General features: G+C 40.9%; 1 protein-coding gene across 9 annotated transcripts in view; it reads left to right on the top strand.

The window, feature by feature from the left end:
- The window catches only part of ST3GAL3 (ST3 beta-galactoside alpha-2,3-sialyltransferase 3), a 188,175-nt gene that overhangs the window by 30,352 nt on the left and 136,767 nt on the right, over window positions 1-21,056 (top strand). For 6 of the 9 annotated variants that reach the window (XR_014184203.1, XM_082054126.1, XM_082054128.1 and 3 more), the window contains exons 3-4: window positions 13,303-13,350; window positions 15,343-15,477. The exons of 1 other annotated variant lie outside the window; for it this stretch is intronic. Coding sequence is in view for 7 of the 8 variants with exons in the window: in XM_082054126.1 (XP_081910252.1) it covers window positions 13,303-13,350; window positions 15,343-15,477 (183 nt within the window). In the remaining variant the exon portion in view is untranslated. The remainder of the gene's footprint in view (window positions 1-13,302; window positions 13,351-15,342; window positions 15,478-21,056) is intronic. 2 more of the 9 variants (XM_082054129.1, XM_082054130.1) reach the window with 2 other exon arrangements.

The raw sequence follows: 21,056 nt of genomic DNA, 5'->3' as shown, positions 1-21,056 counted from the left end.
AATTAATTTAAGAAAGAGAGTTGCTCTTGGCAGCTCTCAGTTTCTAAAGTTCCAGCTTTTGGTGGAGTTGGCAGTTTCACATGATCTTCATCAAAACCATTCGATGTTTCAGTGATGCTTGTACTGCTTATGTTGTGGTTTAACCCCAGCTAGCAATCCAAACCATGACAGCCGATTGCTCACTCCCCCCCCACCCCAGAACAGGAGACGATCAAAACAGAAGGGAGAAACTTGTGGATTGTGATAAAAACAGTTTAACAAAATAACAAAAAATACTAGTATACTAATACTACTACTAATGTATAACATAAAGTATAAGTTATATTCAATGTAATTCCTCATGAACTGTGTCTGTGCTGAGGAGCCATTCCTGGGAAGAGGGAGATCACCCTGGTCCCAAACAGCCGATCCCGGAGAGAGAAAAGGCCAAAAAGGCAAAAGAGCGAACTAACAAAACTAACCGAATTAATGGAACTCCCAATCAGAACTCAGCTGGAATGGAGCTGAACCAAGTGGGTCTAACCAGACGGAGAACGTGACTGTGATTATTTATGAAGCATGGTGCTAGTATTATGGAATGTTCTCATTGGTCAGCCTGGTGCCTCACACCTACAGATAGAGAGCCCAGAAAGACCTTGGCTTCCATACAATGGCTAAGATATCAGTACATTCTCAGAATCTCTTAATTCCGACTCAAAAACACTGGAAAGATACTCGAAGAAAACATTAACTCTAGCTACAAAAAGTTTCTAATTGCAGGAAGAAAATTAACTCTATTTCAGTCAAACCCGCGCGTGGTGGTTGCTGGATTACTGTTCTTAAGCGAGCTGTTTCCTTGCCTTGATATTTTGATTAAAGTAGTCCATTGATCTGGGTTGCTTTTTTGCGTTCTATTATTGGGGTGGGTTGGTTGGTTTGTTTTTCCAAGTCCTCTGGAAGTCTGTGTGGCCACTCAAAAGAGCTAATATGGGTATTTCAGAGGCGTAACTGAACAACGTAATCACTGCACGTTGCAATGAGAAAAACGTGAATGTGTGTGATCAAACAAAAGGTGTTGCATCGCTAATCACCCCTCTACTGAACTTGTAAAATTTTAGTTTATTTATTTTGGTATTGTTCCAGAATAAAATAATAATGTTATAATGTTTGCTTGTTGCAAACTTGCAGGAGACTTCGTGGCTTTCTCAAATAGGGTCATCCAAGGCTTTCACACTCAGTTTAGCACTGACCCTGATCACACTGCTCATCTGCATGCAGTTCAGTGCTAATTTACCGTCTGTTTTAGTTTTGCACACAAGCTTTGTGTCACTGTAATCTTCTTTTCTGACAGACGAGGATCTTTTCAATACAATTTATCTGTGGACAGTAAATGTTGTGACTGGAGGTGAGACTGGCCTCTCTTTTGAGTCCTTTCCCTGCTCGGGGCAGTGCAGCTTGGCTGTGCTATTAACCACTGCTGACTGACAAACTACACCATGGGCTATTTTCTGTAAGAACGCTTGCTTGCCTTGTGAAACAATTTCGCTAGGTGCTCAGCAGTTTAATACCATTGATCCTAGAATGGAGCCAATATTTCTTAGTCTTGAACCTTCTGGGTGCCTTTGTTTTCTCACTGGCTTGATTCTCTGCCAAGTGCTATTTTAAAGGGATTCATTGTGGTTTTATATGTGGTGTGATAGAAGGAACACTTTTTCTTTACATCGTCACCTCCAGCTGTATTTGTCCAGGGGCTGGATGGTGTGATGATCGACTTCTGCTATCTGAATAACTTCTCCATTGTCCTGCGATTTCTGCATATGGAAATGAGGTGCTAGTTACAGTATTTACTCCATCTCTGGTTTATTTCTCTTATGTTTTGATGAACCAATTTTTTTTCTTCAAATCAAACACTTCTGTAAAAGAAAATAACAGGAAATGAGAATCTGTATATGCACTGTTCAAAGTTACTGTGGTTTGGGGTGTTTTGTTTGTTTTGTTCCTCCAAGTATGGGAGCTTTCATAGTCAAGCAGATACTCTGGGAACAGAATAGCATTTGGTTTTGGCATCCTGTAGGATACACAGATGACTTCTGGAACATCTTAATTGCAGATTTGCATGTGTCAATGTTTGTTTGGTTTGGGACAATGCAAGGCTTTTTGCATAGACATAGTGCCCTTTGTAGACCAGTAAGTGTGGCTGGAGGGTGAAGACAAGCCCAAGGCGTGCAAGCTGCTCTTCAAGGCGTTTGGTTTTGAAAGAACACGTGCTCGGTATCACTCTGTATATATCTACTACCTATAAAATCACATACTGGGTAGGACCTCTCCAATCCAAATTTTAGTGCGTGTTTTGGAAACCTAATGGGTTTAAGGATTTAATGGGCCAGAAACCTCTTCAGATTTTGGAATCGGTTGTGGCAACACTAGTAAGAACCAAGCAAAAACCCCTTAAACATCCCCTGGCCCCAAACTGCCAAAAACATGAGTGAAAAATGGATCCAACAGACTTTCTGTTTGATATTACCTTTCACATTAATAAATAGTCTGTGTTCTTCTAATGCAAAAGAAACTAGAGCATTGCCATTTTCTAGAGAAGATGCCTACAAAGTGCTTGTATTCAGTAGGCATTTGATGCTCTTTTACTTTTCTTGTGCCTTACTCCTTCCCATCATTTGTTTGTTCACATGAGAGATGAGAAGTGTCGCTATGAAGCTGCACATATGAACTTACTGGCAGTTATTCTGGCAGCTGGGCCAGATGTTGTGCGCTTTAAGGTTTTGGGAGGCTTTTGACTGCTGGCTTAATATCAGAAGTAATAGATCATTTTTTGAACAAACTCAGGAATGTGAGTTTCTTGACGGAAGTATTTGTATTTCTGCTTTTGAGGAAAAAGAAGATTCAGAGCGCTAGCTTGGGAAAAACAACACACAGAAAAAGCTTTTCCTATACCGAGGAGAGGTAGCAAAACGTGGTTGAATGGCTTCAGTAGGCATAAAACTAAGACCAGGCTACTAAAATAGTTGCGATCTGTAACCTTCCTGTCCATTATTCTTGTTTGAACTAAATAATGGCTATACTAATGATTACTGGACACATTCCACGCAAAATGACAGGATTTACTGTTAAATCAGTAGTTTTCTGTCTTAAGTCACGTCAGTGGTTAAATTGGTCTATCCTCTAAATATTCCTAATAGTTAAATCCAACAGTCATACACAGGTAAATCCAAATACAGTTTCCCCTGTGCCCCTGATATAGCAAATACACAAGTTTGCTATTCATTTTAACTGTAAAGACAGCTGCATTGTTTGGTTACTGAGATTATCTAGGAAACACTAGTAGAGATAGTTTTAAAATAAATGTGTTAATTCATAATTTTAAAGTATTAGCTGGAGTTATACATTCAGAAGAAGATACATATTCTGAACCTAAAGCAAGCGCTCTACATTTGAGTACACAAATACTGTGTTTCTTGATGAAAATAGTGAATCATTCAGAAACAAAATATGGTTTCAGTTCATATTGCTTTGGTTGCTGACTGGTACTACCACTGGTGCTCAAGAAAATGATCTTGAACTGAGATGGTATTAACTCACCCACATTTTCACATTTGTTCTTGTGTAATTCCCCAACTGCCAATATACATTTTCTGTCTTGACACATGGATTTTAAGCTTAGAAGAGATAAGTTTTGCTGGTTTGTAATTTATTGCATGTTCCGCTATGGAATCTGGGTGTATGAGTGACTTAGCACTACAATAATAACTGAAACCAAAATACGAGACTTGGCATAGGAGGACATGAGCTCTTTGAAATACTGAGGTTTGGCTTGGGTTTAATTACAGGATTTTTTCTCTGTCAAGACAAAAACCTCTCAGATACCAGCTTTATTGGTACAGTTACACTTGTTTGTGACTTTATGGTAGATCTGTGTCTTCTCTACAGTCGTGTTCCTCAAAGCCAAGTATGTTTTCGTTGAACTCCTGCAGCACCTTGATCTCCCCTTCTTCTTTGCATTTGGGGACCGTTTGTCCATCTCTTCGCAGCCTGGGAAGCTTGGAGCCAAGCACCATGTTGTTCTTGTGCTCGGAGTTTCATTGGTCATGGCACTGCAAAGTTATGTGGTAGATCCGAATAAATACTCATCTTATGAGCAAAACATACCAGCCCTTCCTGCTACCAAACAGTTATTTGGGCGCTGCTAAAGACAATAGCAATGCAATATCCTTCTGAAGCATTTGCCAGCTGGCACAGGACACCACATCTTTTCATTCAGTTCATTCATTGCAGAATAAAGAAAATTGGCACGCTCAGAACATTGTAAAAATACATCTGTTTGAAAGATGAGTGGTGTTCCTTGCTTAGTTAATTTGCCACTTCATTACAAACATCCTGATGGAGAAGGAGCGATGTGCACAACAGCAAGTGTAAAAGTTGGTTAGGTTCTGTGAAATTAATAAAAATTCATTCGAGCAATATTACCACACTTTCATGTTCTTTATCACTGAGAAAGTTGTAGTGTCAATTAAATAACACGAAATTGAGAGTTAGCTAATATTTAGATCAGAATTAAATTTTTCCGGATTTATCATATTTCACACTGACACGCTTTCTCAAACAAAGGTGAATCTTGCCCCAAGCACCAGTTCGTTCCCCCATCTCCGTACTGATCCAAATACAGCCAGGTGGCACACAGGACAGTGCAGCAGAACATCAACAGAACCTCAACAGAACCACCACAGTGCAGCCTTCTTTTATGACAATTTATTGAAGTAGAAAATCCAGAATTTATTGGAAGTGTTCTTTACAATCAGATGTTTCCTGTTGCTGAAGATGTGTCCTGTTGCTGAGGTACTTTTCCCATGAGGAGAATAAGAGAACTTTGAACTGGCATCTCCTATGAGCTGGAGACAGCACCCGACTGAAAGTCTCCATTCGTGTGGTTTGTTTGCCAAAACTTGCAGTCCCTGTGTTTACTGCTGTTAGCTCGCCCATCTGTGATTGGGAAGTGCGCCTATGCTGTGTGTTGTCTTCATATATTCCTCCTCTCAGATATTGATAATGTTAGAATAACGCTGTTCAAACAATACACTTGATCATAACTTCTTACGGTGTCTAAGCATGGGAACACTCCTGATGGGCTTTCACCAAATGTGTATGGAGGAGATGAGATTACCAGTAAGAGTGGTCTCGTGTGTGTTTCACAGTATCACAGTATGTTTGGGATTGGAAGGGAACTCAAAAGATCATCTAGTCCAATCCCCCTGCTGGAGCAGGAACGCCTGGGTGAGGTCACACAGGAACATGTCCAGGCGGGTTTTGAATGTCTGCAGAGAAGGAGACTCCACAACTTCCCTGGGCAGCCTGTTCCAGTGTCTGTCACCCTTACTGAGAAGAAGTTTTTTCTCAAATTTAAGTGGAACCTTTTGTGTTCCAGCTTGATCCCATTACCCCTTGTCCTATCATTGTTTGCCACCGAGAAGAGCCTGGCTCCATCCTCGTGGCACTCACCCTTTATATATTTATAAGCATTAATAAGGTCACCCCTCAGTCTCCTCCAAACTAAAGAGACCCAGCTCCCTCAGCCTTTCTTTATAAGGGAGATGCTTCACTCCCTTAATCATCTTTGTTGCCCTATGCTGGACTCTCTCCAGCAGTTCCCTGTGCTTCTTGAACTGAGGGGCCCAGAACTGGACACAATATTCCAGGTGTGGTCTCACCAGGGCGGAGTAGAGGGGAAGGAGAACCTCTCTGACCTACTGACCACCCCCTTCTAATACACCCAAGGATGCCATTGGCCTTCCTGGCCACAAGGGCCCAGTGCTGGCCTTTGCCCTTCACTCGTGCTGCATGAAGTGGTGCACAGGGGATGTTATAATGAGTGCCTTGAGTGTGGAACAAAGAATATTAGTGACTTGGAACATCATTGAGGCCATGCTACAGATGATGTTCTTGTAGTGACTAATGCTCTTAACACAGAGCCATCTCGCTTTCTTCAGGAAAAGATGGAGACGTACAAAAATCAGTTGTTTTACAGAAGAAAAAGCTTAGTAAAGCTGAATAAATGAAGCAATGGGGGTAAACACGGCATTAATGCAGAAGCAGGACGCTTAATAAATTAGTAGGATACAGTTTATCATTACACTGAATAAATGGCTTAACCCTTCCTTAAATCTGTCGTCGGCAGCTAAAACAAAGCATTACGAAGTGAAGGATACTCAGTCAAGTGTAAGTGCAGGCAGGGAATACTACAATAATGTAACAACAATAAAATAATTCATAAAATATCCTCTTATGTTTGGGAAATTAGAGGAATATGCTTGACATCTGTTTGGAGAAAAAAAACAACAAACACACACACACAAAAGCAAACAAACATGAATTACAAAAGTTGTCACTTCTTTGTGTGTGAATACTTGCTTATATTCTTGACTCTAAATTTATCTGTTCTTAATTGGTGGGTTTTTGGGTGTTCCTTCTTGTGTTTAATAGTCACATACTGGCCGGGATTAATTTTTCTCTTTGTGTAGCAGTTAGCGCTGTGATACCTGACTTGAATTAGGACCTTTGGGCATTTTTCTAGGTTTTCTTGATTTATTAGGCCAATCGATTGGTCCAATTAGATTGGTTTCTGTATAAAATCTGTCTAATATATTTTATTAAACTGCCTATTAGATCTGTTTGGAAGAAGCAGGTGAGCATTCAGGTGCAGAGGCTCCTCTGGGTATGACTCAGAGCAGAGTGAGTCAGGCTAAGTTTAGATGAGGAACTGCTGCTTTGTATTTTACTTAATGATGTTAATTGATGAGTCTGAGAGAAAAATAATTAGGTGGCACCTGTAGATTACAGGGGAGTATTACCAACAACTGGAGACAGTGATTTCTTTCTTGTGACAGAGGTGTAGGGAAGTCACATAGATTAAAGCGTGATGTATGTGGTGAGTGCATGAGGCCGAAGAAGAACATTCTCAGTCAAGCGTGACCACAGCAACTCCAGCAGTTTTTCTAGTTTTAGTAAAATGTCTTTTTCTGTGTTTGCTTGTTGTCTTCCAGTTCGCCTATTAGTGCTTATACTACAGAGGTGTGATGGTTGCTGATAATGTATTGTTGCTGTTTCTAAGGTAATTCTTAGTTTTCAGACACTCAGATTTTTGTTGCACTCCCATTTTCAATGGCAAAACTTGATTTGGTCTCTGCCTGTAGTTGAATTTATTATTCCAGTGCTCAGATAAGAATGTTTCAGCTTTGTCTGTGTGGATGGAGGGTGAAACAAAGATCCAGTTCGAATAAAAGGGCTGTATGTTAGCATGGTGTTTAAGAGTGATCCTGTTGTGTACCTGTCCTTGTTCGTACTGGAAAATAGAAAGGCTGTTCATTGCGTTGCTGAAAGATGCCTATCTTCTTAGTGATGTCTGTAACGCTGCCTTTTCTGTGTCTTAGCTCTTGGGCTAGTATTTATGGCATGGTATTTTGTTATCTGAATCCGAACATTTTAGCTCCATTGCTTTGGAGATAAAATTGTTGTGTTTTTGTCCAAATCTGAGGACGGGTGTTCAGGCTTTGATATCTAAGATCTCTGAAATAGAACTGAAATTATTTAGTTCAGTTCTGTGAATATAAGAATTATCCAGAGTTTTGCACAGATGCAATAAGAGTGGGTTTTTTTCCAAATGTTTCTTTTTGAAGCAGGGGGTGTTTTGAGACGAATCTTCTTGCCAAATGAATCTCCGTGTTACCATGTTGAAGAGTGGCATTGCTTTTGTGAGCTTCATTTTCTGGCTTGGTGAAACATAAGGGTAGTTTTTGGCCTTTGCATCATTAAGTTATGAAGCTTTTTGTGCATTATTGGTATTGTCTCTGGTATATGTCATGTTATAGGATATTGGTTGCAAATAGAAAATAAACATTGATGGCTAATGTGGGGTGTTTGATCCTGTCCTTTTCAGCACTTCGGTGAAGAAGGGAGACAGCTGAATGGCTTTTTATTAGGAATGGTCTTATTTCACAGTAAAAAAAAAAAAAAGCAGCATCTAAAATATTTCTCTTCATTCTGACTCTGAATCAAAACTTGATTCTTGAGTGTTGTTACTGCAATTGCCATTCCCAGTCCAGGTGATGGAGCTCTGCAGGATATCTGGTCTCTGATCAAGCTCCGGGGGTAGAAATTACATGAAACGTTATTAAATATAGGTTGCAGTTCTGTAGGAGTCCATGCGAGTATCTGGAGAGCAGGATATGGAATGAGAAACTTACCAGTGATTGTGCATCCGATAAAACAACACAGACCTCAGAGCCTGCGTCTCTGTATGAGGATGTGCCAAATTACAGCCTTATGTTGCGATGTATTATTGTATTCCCTGTTTGGCTCGGTCTGTGGAGCAAGTATTGAGGCTGTGTTAAGTCTTTATTATTAAACTCTTATAACTCCTGTGGGACCGATGGTTTGTGGTTTCTCAGGACCACTTCCAAAGCAGCATGCAATCATTTTTTTTAACTGATTTTTTTTTTTTTCCTGGGGAAGTTGGTTTATTGCTCAAGTCTGGTTTTCTTTTTTCTTTTTAAAAATGTTACTGGTTCTTTGCTTTCCAATAGGATGAGACAAATATCTACAAATCCTTGCAGGGAGAATCTGTAAACAGCAAAAAAATTAGTGGCTTCTCAGAGGGATTTAGTGAAAAAAGTCTTAACTGAAATTCTCAGACCGCACTTAGGTAAACAGGCTACATACAGTTCTCAATTAAATGTAGATTATATTTGCTGTTCTCATTCTGTGTTGCCAATGCGTGTTTCCAGTTCATATATTGGATTTTCATCAATGATGAAATCAAAACAAGGACAATATTTGCATTGGAAGTTGATCCATGTATTTGCTCTTACATGATTTCAGGAACTTGACCCAGTTGGGTTCTAAGAGCTGTTTACACACATCTCTCTAGTACTAATGCGTGTTATTAAATGTTTATCCTGTGGTGTCCATATCTCTTTCTTGCAGCATGAAACTTAAGAAGTTTCCAACGTGGCCTTATTTCTATCTCTTACAAACCTGCAGTTTGTTGGTCAGGATCATCCCTCCCTCATGAAAACCCACATATTCATTTCTTTTTCTAGTCAGAGACTAGAGTAGTGGAAAAGACATGGCAATGTGTAAGGAATAGCAGTTAAATAGTTATCCGGTGTCCAGAATGCCTAGACCTAAGCTGCACAAAATATGCAGCAAGGTAATTTAAGTTGCGTGTGTTGGGGACAGGGGAGTGTGGTGTGGAGTTCTCCAGGCCGTGAGAAAGCTCATGGTTAACAAAATAAACAGGATTTGCCAGAGACCTAAATGGGGGACACGGGAGTGGCAAGGGGGTGTGCATGCAAAGAGGGGAGACGAGGTGTCAGTGACATTTGGAGTGCATCCCTTGTGTAGAAATACAATCAATCCCCGTACTCGTGTGACTTATCTGGACTGCGTAGTAACCGTGGTGTAAGCGCAGCAACAAATGCGGCCAACTCAGATTTGCAGGATTTTTTTACCTTCACAACAGAACTGTGCAAATCCATTTGTGTTCCTCCAAAGGCAAGTTCAGCTCTGCGTCTGGTTTGGAGCTTTGCTGGGACAGGATCTGAGTTTGTTCCCAGAGCAGCATTGAGTCTCTTTGCACAGTTTGTCCTGGAGCTCCTGGTTCCTGAGCCCAATGGGGTCCTTGTCTGTGTCTGTATGAGGGGCTCACCTGGCAGAGGAGAGCCAAAAGAGCTGTGTTTGTGGGGGATGATGGGGCAGATTCATGTGTTGGTCCAATTTTTGATGCTCTAGCTGGATGGTGGGTGGGAGGGGAAAGTGACCCAGAACATCGGTCCCAATGCAGCTTTGACCCAGAGGTGACACAAAGTGACCCAAAGCAACTTCGCGGTCTGGCTGGTGAGGTCTCAGCTGTTGTTATTCCTGCCGCCAAGTACCTTCTGTATTTCTGCTATCTTTGCTGCTTCGGATGGATTGGGTCAGATCCAGAATTGCATCTGGATTTTGCTGTATCTTATTTTCTTCTTTAAACCGCTGTAGCAACTGAAAAAATTATTGTATTATAGCTAACATGAAAACAGATGTTGAAGGCTGGCATTGTGGTGTGTGCAGCCTTAAGCTGTGCATATTGGCAAGTTATTTGGCGTCAGATTTCATGATTTGGGCATAAAGGCTGCTCATCAGTTAAGAAGGCAGGAGGAAAACACATTTAAGCTACTTTATGGAAGTAGCTGAAAGATTAGGGATTGCTCCTTCAGACATGAACACTTCTTGGCACCTAAAGCAAGGAGGCATGTAAGTGGGTATGTTTTACATTGAAACTTATTACATTTTGAAAGTAGAGCCTTTGCAAATTGACTTTGACAGATGGAGCGACTCAGGGGCTTGGGGAAGGCGCTGGGCACAGACTGAGCAGCCACTTTGTCTCTGGAAATATAGTCTAGAAAGCCGTGAGGATTATAAACTGAGTGATGACTGGAAGAGGTTTGAATCTAGAAGCAAAGAAACTTTTGTTCTTTTGCTCGTGGAAGCAGGACTCGGTATATTTGCAAATAAATCCAGCTTACCTCAAAGAAACGCGTATCTCCATCAACTTCTGACAAAAATAACCTGTAGCTCTCAATCTGGCTGAATGAGGAGCTGTCTGGGCGGGAGGAAGGTGACAAATGGTTATCCTCTGAGCCTTTTTCAGCTTTATAGATTCTTCCCTTTTGACACGTTAATGCCAGAAATAAACGCAGTGTTTTAATAAAGGTCCGTGGCTTGTGAAATTACTTGTGAGGGCGGAGGGGGAATTGACTGTAATATGGGTTGTTCACAGTGAATTTGATGTAAAAACTGTGACGCTGATACTCACATGGACGGCCAGATTGGAAAAAGGAGCTCACGTGCTTACTCTGCTTGTAATGTTTTTGTTTATAGGAGGAAGATAATGTTCTCAGTTAAGGGAATGAAACATTATACTATTTTTGTGGGCTGCAATAATGGTATTAATTAGGTGCTCGCAATGCTTTTCAGCCATTCTTAGTGAAGTCCCAATATTTCACGCGGCGTGTTTGAATGCAAAATATATTGCGGGAAAATGAGCAACATTTAAATTTGGCGTTAACTATAAAGCAATACTTTATGTTGATAAAAATCTCAACAGTTTTTTATAAGTAGAACCCCACAGAGATACTTAAGAATTAATTGATGGCAGATGAATTTAACGCAGTTAAAATGAATTAAGCTTCTTGCTATTTAGAATAATATAAAGATGTCTGAATTTTATTCCCAAAAGAGGAAATACAGTTGTTAAGTCCAGATGGATTTTTATTTTTATTGGAATAAGTTTTGCGACTAGTAATACCCTTCTTTTCTTTTTTTAATGTTACTACCATAGTGTTGGATCTGTGACAGCACAGACCTGCTGCTTAGAAGTTGTTTTAAGTCCAGTTAAATGAACAGTTTTACTACGTTTATTTTGAAAATTAGCACTTTCTTATTGAATTTGTAAAAACTGGAAGATAAGCACAAGGATGATGTACAGTATAGAAGAGCCAAGGGCACGGTCCTGTGTGAAGTTATTGTCAGTGTGTGTGACTGCAGCCTGCCCAAATGTAAGGGGGTGCGGTGGGACCTTCACCTCTTCTCCGCACACTCAATCCAATGGTGCTTGGGCTTTGTGCCTTGCGCTAAGGGTTTGCACCAAGGTGGCTGATCACATCTGAGCCCAAGTTACTATCCTGGTTTCAGTTGGGATAGACTTAATTTTCTTCCTAGTAGCTGGTGTAATGCTGTGTTGTGGATTTAGTATGAGAGTAATGTTGATAACACTCTGATGTTTTAGTTGTTGCTAAGCAGTCAAGGACTTTTCAGCTTCTCATACCACCTTGTCAAGGAGACGATGGGGAGCACACAGACGTTTGGGAGGGGACACAGCTGGGACAGCTGACCTCGACCAAAGGGATATTCCATACCATATGACATCATGCTCAGTATATAAAGCTGTGAGATGAAGAAGGAAGGGGGATGTTCAGAGTGATGGAGTTTGCCTTCCCAAATAACCATTACGCATGACAGAGCCCGGCGTTCCTGGAGATGGCTGAACACCTGCTTGCCCGTGGGAAGCAGTGAATGAATCCCTTGTTTTGCTTTGCTTGCGTGTGTTGCATTTGCTTTACCTATTAAACTGTGTTTATCTCAACACACAAGTTTTCTTACTTCTACCCTTCCGATTCTCTCTCCCATCCCACTGGGGCGAGCAAGCGAGTGGCTGTGTGGGGCTTCAGTTGCCGGCTGGTGTTAAACCATGGTAGTTACAAAGACGAACTTCAAGGGATTCGATCTATTCATTTAGCTGAAGGTGAAAGGCAGTTCAGCTAATGCTGTATCAGTTTAAAGCTTCTCATTCCATAAAATTTATTTATTCTATCATGGCGGTTTGTTCTTTGCTGTGTTTTACCCATTGACAAGTTGTCTTTAATTTTTGGACTCAATCCTTCTCCACTGGTGCTAGAGTAGGATTTGGTAGACTTTTTCCTTCAGTTAGGATTGGAATCAAAAGGAGGAGGCTTATGACCAGAATAGGTTTTGGTTTGTTTCAAGTAAGAATAAAGCTGGGAAAAAAACCCCACCATATTACATTTCCACTTGGAATAGGATATCAAATTATTACTGATAAATTTTGTGGACAGGTTCTTGGCTGGGATAGTGGTATATGAGAAATATGAATGACTAATAAAGTGATCCTGATCCATGGGGTGAACTAAGTGCATGCAGGCAATAAGGGTTTCTATGTGGCCAAATGTCAAGTTGCATGTATAAAAATTAGGAACTGTAAACCACAATTGAAGCAAAGTGTACCCCATCATATGAAACAATGACTGAAAGTATTGGGCATTAACTAGTAAGCAAGAGTTGTCATTGTGATCGTGGCTTAATAAACAGTGTCAGGGAAGAGCTGATCAGAACAGGTGAGTCTCCTAAGTGGGGACAAAATATTGATCATACATTTAATAAGAAAAAGCTCTCCAGTCTAGCAGTCAAAAGCATATTATGATTCAGTTTTGGTAAAGTCGCCCGAGCTTATAAGGCATAAAATGGAATTATTTTCAATAAATTGTGGCTACATTTTTGGGTAATGACACTGTGATTTGTTGCATACTCCAGCATTCTGCCTCTGCTAGATGCCTGTTGTTTTGTCTGCCTGGTGAAGAAGTTGTTCTGCTTCCTGGCAAAAGGGTGCATAAGGAGTTATTTAAGCAAAATAATGAGAAAATGTTACAGCAAGAAATGGTGCTAAGAAAAAGGGGAAAATGAACTTGTACTCTTGTGTTACAGATTCAGTGGTTCTTTCCTTTGACTCCGTTGGACATACAATAGGCTCAGGTACAACATTGCCTTCTTCTCTATCTCCCACCTCATGACAAGGCTTCTACTGAACTGGGCATGGTGGCCATGTTGGGAGGCAGGTCACTGAGTCAGACTTTTGTGGGAATCAGCCATCTATCCGAAGTGGGTAAATAAGTCCTTTCCTAAGTGTAGTGGAATTATTAAGGGTCTTAGTGTGACACGAGGATTAACACATGGGACTCCTTCCATTACCCCCCAAGGCAGATGACCTGGGTATGTTACATGCATTAGTGATACGCAGTTTGTGCTTCTTTTCTCGTGTGAAAGGCATTAAGATGATGTCACCCACCAGCTGAAGAAAAACTGTTCCATGCTACTAGGAGAGTTTCTCAGCTAAACAAACAGTTGAGTTATTTGGGGAAAGACATCAGGAATGCTTCCAGGAAGGAGAAGGCAAAAGAGTTGTAGCTAAACAAATAGGGCTGGAAACTTATTTTTCTCTGGGCGGAGATTGTCCAGTATTGTTGAACTCCAGGGCAAATCCTGCCCAATCTAATTTCCTTCGCAACCTGAGCACGACTTTCAGTTAAATTGAACCAGAAATCAAAAATTCTTTTGTGTTGGGGGCACTTCATGAAACCAGTAACTATCCGTTTGGCTGTGTGTAATACACAAGTTGCAGCCAAGGCACACATAGTGAGCACAATACTTGATGAAATTCAGTGTACAGTGTATGTATAATGATATATGAAGTGCAAGGGAAAGGCTAAGAATTACTCTTAAAACCCCATAACACTTAAAAGATGGGGGTATTTAATGTCTTGCAGAAAAGAAAAAATAATCCCAGTGAAGGCTTTATATTTTATCTTGCTTAGTGGCCTTTCCTCTTAGGTTGATGGGGGGGATGTGCTGCCTTCCAACATAGCACCTGTCTTGACCTGCACAGTTTGATAGAGAACCTGCTGCCTGACGCTAACGGCAAAGCTTGGACACAGATTTCTGATTTACTAACCCCTGAGCTAGTGGTAGTAACTTGCTTTGTTTACAGCATCACAAACGCTTTCTGCTCTCCCTGCATCTTCTCTAAAACTTCTATCTGGAAATGGATCTCTTGTGGGTGTGTGGTTGGATGTGCGAGTATCTCTAGGGTGCAGAGTGGAGATGTTGTTGTGTTTATGGGGGGAAGAGACCCTCTGTTAACTCCTTTCTACTAATTCATACCAGTCATAACTGAAGTGCATTGTTGCCTGCCTCCTTATGCATTGGATGATGGTTTCCTTAATCTGCAAAAGTAGAGGGGAAGTTACACAGGTTTGAGATATGAAATCAGTGAGTAAAACTCAGGGAAATATAGTTACAGCCAAGTATGTCTGAATCAGCATACCTACACTGGAGTTATGCTGGATTGATGTTGGTACAGCTGATACCAGAATTTGCCCTGGAGTGAAGTTTTTACTTATTACCTACTACTGGTTTTTCTTTTCCTGAAACTATTTTGGCTTCTAACTGTTGTGACAACAGCGAACCCTGTGGATAGCTTCCAGTCAGGGTACCTATGGAGTTAATCTTAAACATTGCGTTATGATACTACCAATAGGGTGGTAAACTTAGTTATGAAAAAGGATTCAGCTGCTCCATGTCTTTTGGAGTTCGGGGGGGTGAGAGATGAGCTAATGTCATCCAGCAGATTGTCTGGGGCTGTTTTAAAAGCACTAGTCTTGCTTCTGCTTTTGTATTGCAACTCAAGCTTGGATTGGGTAGGAGTAAGGCAGTAAAATTTGATCTTGGGTAAACCCTTCCACAGCAACAGGATTAAATTTCTTCATTGAAGAAATATGAAGAAAACTCATATATTTGAGAAGGGAGGCTCAAGAGTGTCCAAGAGACCTGTATGTTTATTGCTTTCATATTTAGCACTTTGCCTTCACTGTGCTGCAAATGTTAACTTGCTCTGAACTGCTGTGTGTAATAAGATGTCAAGATGTGTGCTATCTGTCCAACTGAGGGATAGCTTTCCTTGTTGAACAGGGAGGAGAGAGAGAAAAACTGTGGCTATTGTGCTTCCGCTGTCCATCCCATCTCACCTTGCTGCAGACCCAGGAAAAGACAGAGCCCAGAAAGAACCCACAGAAACAATGGCAGCTCCAGGCCCAGCCATTCCTAGTAGGTGATCTTTCAGGTTGGGGTAAGAAGGGACTAAAGTTACATACTTTGAAACATAAAAATATGTATACCTTCTTTTTTTATTAGTCACAATTAAACGACTGTGAATAATAGTCTCCCTGCTAAGGTTTCATGCTGCTTAAAACTAGTACTCGTTGACTTATATTTGCATATTAAACAGCTTCTTCTAAGTGGTCTTTTGAAATGGTTAATTGTGCCACGTGAAGGGCAATGTCTTGTTGCAGCTTTTGTATTTTATTTGAATTGACTGTCCTTATCTTAGTTTTCCCCTTAATTCTTGGTCCCACATGCAAATCTCAGGCTTAAAGGGAGGCTGGAAATCTGTCCTTCTGTATCTCAGATTAATGACACTCTATAGATTATTCTGGATAAACTTTCTGAACTGTGTGTTCAGAAGGTCATCTGGCTATGGAGCCTTCAAGTACTGCTTCATGGGAGATTATTAGCCTAGAGGAATCACAGAATGTCAGGGATTGGAAGGGACCTGGAAAGCTCATCCAGTGCAATCCCCCCATGGAGCAGGAACACCCAGATGAGGTTACACAGGAAGGTGTCCAGGCGGGTTGGAATGTCTGCAGAGAAGGAGACTCCACAACCCCCCTGGGCAGCCTGGGCCAGGCTCTGCCACCCTCACTGGGAAGAAGTTTCTTCTCAAATTTAAGTAGAACCTCTTGTGTTCCAGTTTGAACCCATTACCCCTTGTCCTATCATTGGTTGTCACCGAGAAGAGCCTGGCTCCATCCCCGTGACACTCACCCTTTATGTATCTGTAAACATTAATGAGGTCACCCCTCAGTCTCCTCTTCCCCAGGCTAAAGAGCCCCAGCTCCCTCAGCCTTTCCTCACACGGGAGATGCTCCACTCCCTTCAGCATCTTGGTGGCTGCGCTGGACTCTCTCCAGCAGTTCCCTGTCCTGCTGGAACTGAGGGGCCACAACTGGACACAATATTCCAGGTGTGGTCTCCCCAGGGCAGAGCAGACGACTTGAGAATCAAACGTGCTTGGAGTGAAAGTGAACTGTGCGAGGTTCACGCTGTGGTCTGGCCATCACAAGTCCACATGTTTTTGTGATTCTCTTCACAGCTGCCCCTTCCCTTGAAAGACAGGGTTTATGCAGCAAAGATAAGTGTTTGATGTCTAGGCCAGTGTTTCAGCTGAAAACTTTTGAGAGAGGAGGGTGTCAAGCTCTAAGCTTGGGAAACATTGAGCAGGACACAGGGTGTTTGAGGAGAACTAGATTTAACTTGTTTGCCGTACACAGCTAGTAGTACTCTTTTTTTTTTCCTGTTTGTTTTGTTTGACTTCGTTGCTAGCAAATCAAACATTGGACCTTCAAAGTCTGATTTATACCCCTGCTATTTTTGTTCAAGACTTTTCTTGCCTCCTGTGTCTGAGAGCAAGCAAGTTAAATTTTCCTCTCTAAGCCTCGTTAAGATAGGAGTGCATTGAATGTGGAACTTTCCCATCTGCTAATGTATTTGCTAGAAATATTGAGGTTCTAAATACCTTATGGCTGTAGGCTTGCACTCTTGTTAGACATGTTTGATTGCAGTGCTGGACACTGGTTTTATAGCAGTTCTCATTGCAGGCTTAAAATGCAAGAGTTCTAACATCTCAAACAACCAAGTATTATCTAGGTCTTGCTCAAATTGTTTGAATATTTTAAATTTGTTGTTGCTTTCTTCTTTTCAATTTAACTCTTTATCAAAAGTTTGGCTTGACTTATGCAAAGAAAATGGAGCTTTTAAAATTTGGTTTAGAGTAGCATATCTGCTGCAGCTCATGTGCTGGTGAAAGCCCATGTGCAAGACCATGTTTCCAGATGCTGAGTTCATTACGATAGTGGGGTAGCCATCTGAGAGTTTAAATCCATGCTTATTTAGGAGTTTACTGTTAGTAATTCCTCATGCTGAAGTCCTTAACCATCTTGTGAGAAGCTGTGAGAACTGTGTGTTTCCTTCAGCTGCTGAAGATGCTCAGATGACCATTTGTAAAGGAGGAGGACCCTGTGTCTGTCCTTCTAAATACAACTCCAGAGTGAATTTGGCGACTACTCTCCTATGTTTTGGATGGAGAGCAGTATGGATAGAGGTCATGTATAGGCATGGAATGGAAATCATCAGGAATCAAATTGGTAGAAAAGTGACAGATTCCTAGTGTGAGAGAAAAACATTGGTGACTTGCAGAAGATCTTTGGCTGTTCTTTGGCTTTCTTGATGAGAATCTGGTAGTATAGGTGGCTACAATCACAAACTCTGGTCTTTTCCAGATTCATAGGTTAGTGGTAATTAATTCGGATATTAGATTAACGAATAGGATTTGTGAGGCTCTGGTAGGTGTTCTTGGTTTGAGGGAAACAATTTTAATTTACGTGAGGAGCTGATGTGGTTCTAATGTGTTGGATTTTTGTGTTGGATTTTGTTTCCCCCAAACTGCGTTTCTGACTGTCTGTTTTAACACTCCATAGTAGTGATGGGAAAGGAGATGTGGACTTATTGTGCTGCATTTCTCTACTTTCCTGTGAAGTAGAGAATAAATGTGAAAGATGTTGGGTTTCTTTCTGCTGGTTTTAGTGGTTTCATTCTGCAAAAATGCTTTTCCCTTTTCATTTATGATTAATGAAGTTCTACTTCATTCTTTATTTCTTTGAGCTGTAGACTGTGGGAGCTGCTTGAATCTTTGCCAATGACTGTCATGTATCGGTTGCATAGTCTTTATGTGACTTTGCCAGCGAGTTCAGTGTCATCATCTATCTTCTTATTAACGCTCTATTCCTTCAATTTAAATACAGCTGTGAATGGGTTGAGGTGCAAATGCCAAGTAGTGGCTTAAATAATACCTCAAAATAAAGTAATGGGATTTTTGTCTATCGTGTGGCATCTCTCTGTATGTAAGTCACTAAAAGCCAGTATAGATTACTGGCTTGTTAATATTGTTCTTGACTTTTATTAGGAAATACGATACAATTTTTAAAATAAAGAATATGTTGGAAGATTCAGTAGGGCAACATTAACTCCATTAGCCAAGTAGTAGTAAATGAAACAACTGTTTATTTAGCAAAGGTTGCAGTCTGGCTTTAAACAGATGACTCCCTGGGAAAAGAAAAAGGGCATGTGCAGTTCATAGGACATTTTTAATCTTCCCATTGGAGTCTTTCATAAATACGGTTTAAAGCAGTTTGTTGCTTTTCTACCCTTATAGGTTGCTATAGTTTTATTAGGAAAAAAAAAGTGTAGAGTTCTACGGTCTATGTTAAGGTAATCAGAGCCTTTCAAAATGTAATATGCTGGAATGACCTCTTTTTTGTTTTACTATACCTACTTTGGAGGTATGACAAGCAGGCAAAAGAGCTTCCTGATGGATGACCCACCCAGCACTATCAGCAAGTGATTGCTTATTTGTTCTTTCTGTGCCTGGGGGATGAGTAATGTAGCTGCAGGTCTGAGTAGGGGACCCCTCTGGTGCATTGCTTTCCTCAGGCTGTAAAGCTGGGCCAGATGTCTTGGGAGGCCCCAACCAGGAATTGCAGGGAGGAAAAAAACCCCTTGAATGTACAGAGCTGGAAATTACTTCCTTTTGCTGCTAAATCTGAAACAATAAGTAGGATCCTCATGATTTTAGGTGTCACCAGGGCATGCAGGGGTTTGTGGCTGGAGGCAAATTTCCCCCTTTCCGGCTTTGAACTTGCAAGTTGTGCTGACAGTGCTTGGTGTATCTTTTTCCACCAAATAACAGCTGTTTGCATCAGGTGCGGTGTCTGGAAAACGAGCCTTGAGCTTGGTGCAACAAGATTGATGCCTTTACATCAGTTTGCGCAATCTAGGAACATTTTTGATAGAAGTGAAACTCCAAGTTTTGCTGCCGGTGTTGAGAATTGCTCTGTGGTTCACCTTTTTCTTTTTGTTTGTTTGTTTTTCTGCTTCAAATACTGCCCAATTTTAACTATTTTGGCTGAAATATTCTAGGGGGAAGGGAAGGAGGACCATATTTCAAGTTTATGATGTTTTCTTAAAAATTTAAGTTATTCAGTCCTATCTGAAAAAAACCTACCTCGTAAGCATTGTACCTGCAGTTACCAAAGTGTTCTCTGTACTTCTTGCTTTGGCCCTCATTCTCTAGACCAGGCACCCCAGGTAGGAGGAGTAGTAGTATTGTCAAGGAAGTTTGCTCCTCAGAAAAAAAAAGTAGTAAACCTAAATGAGGCTACATTATAAGTTATTGAAGAATCATTTATTTTACACATTGTCAAAGTGTCAAATGGGCAGATGGTTCTATGCCAACATAGGCTGGTGAGGCTTCTAGCACTGGGCTACAAGGGTTAAGCAGTTATCTCTGCAAATGTCAGTTCTACTCCTTCTGTGTATTTTTACAGAGCAAGAAAAGGCACTAAGGGCTGGGATTTATCTTGCCTGTACACTCGGTGTTCTCCCTGGTGTTACCTGGATAACCTGGTGAAAAAGGCTGTTAAACTTGTAAATGGGGATGAGCAAGAAACTGGAACATATAGTTTAGGAGATGGGCATGTGGTCTGTGTGGGGACAGGACTACGGAGCTTAGGTGGTCTCAGCTCTACCCCTGCTGAACTTGGCTTTACAGTCTTACTATTTTTTTGCAGTTATTTAAATAGCCTCAGAAAAGAATGCTTTAATCAGTGAGTTTCGTCAGTGGAGAGGTTAAAGTTGAAAATCCTAATGAAAGGATGCAACATGAAGCTCTGGTTTGTCCAGTACTTTCATTGTTGCTCAATAATCCTGAGCAGTATTTTTGTAACCCTGGAAGAAAACCTTTCTTTTGTCCTTTTCAGTTGATCCATTACATATGACTTTTTCTCATTAGCTCTTTCTTGTCTCTTGAGCTCTAGCAGAATTGCTTTACATCAGCTGAACTTTTGTAACTGTCCATATGTGTTTTCTTACCCTATGGAGAATGTGAGGTGTTTGACCTTTTCCATTGCAGGATAAGTCATTTTACCTGGCCTTTGCCAGAGATGTGGAACATGCATGTGGACAGTGACCATCGCTTATCTCAGTTGCAGACTCAGTTCCATAGAGACCAAGCTGCACTGGCCAAGGTGAAATGCATCAGGACTTATGTGTCTACCCATTTCTTTGACAAACACAAACATTTTGAATAAAACAGCTGAAATTGAATGCTCTGCTTTTCCTCCTGTACTTGCAATTACCAGTTAAACGCCAAAGCAGAGCTGCATGTAGCCTCTTTTAAAAGTTTAAATTAATTTTCTGTTTCTGTGGGCAAAGTTATTTGTACTGTGCTTCTAAGTAGCTGAACGCTAAAGGAATATTACTCATCTCATCAGTTAAATCGTTTACGAGTAGTTTGGAAGGATAAAACCAGTGAGCCAAGTTAATTCCTGGATTGTTATTTCTGATTAGTAGCATAAGGGGAAAATTTTACACATTCGCTTGTATATAGCTATATTGGCTACAGATGCAAAATGCAGTTTGAAAACGTGATAGGTTTTGTACAGTGTGCTTTATGGCTTTTTGGGTGGTCTGTATGGAGTTTAAAGACATTAGACAATGCATTTCTCGCTTGC

The sequence above is a fragment of the Streptopelia decaocto genome, assembly GCF_964273445.1.
Source record: "Streptopelia decaocto genome assembly, chromosome: 5".
Lineage (NCBI taxonomy): Eukaryota > Metazoa > Chordata > Aves > Columbiformes > Columbidae > Streptopelia > Streptopelia decaocto.
This window is presented reverse-complemented; position numbering and strand designations above follow the sequence as displayed.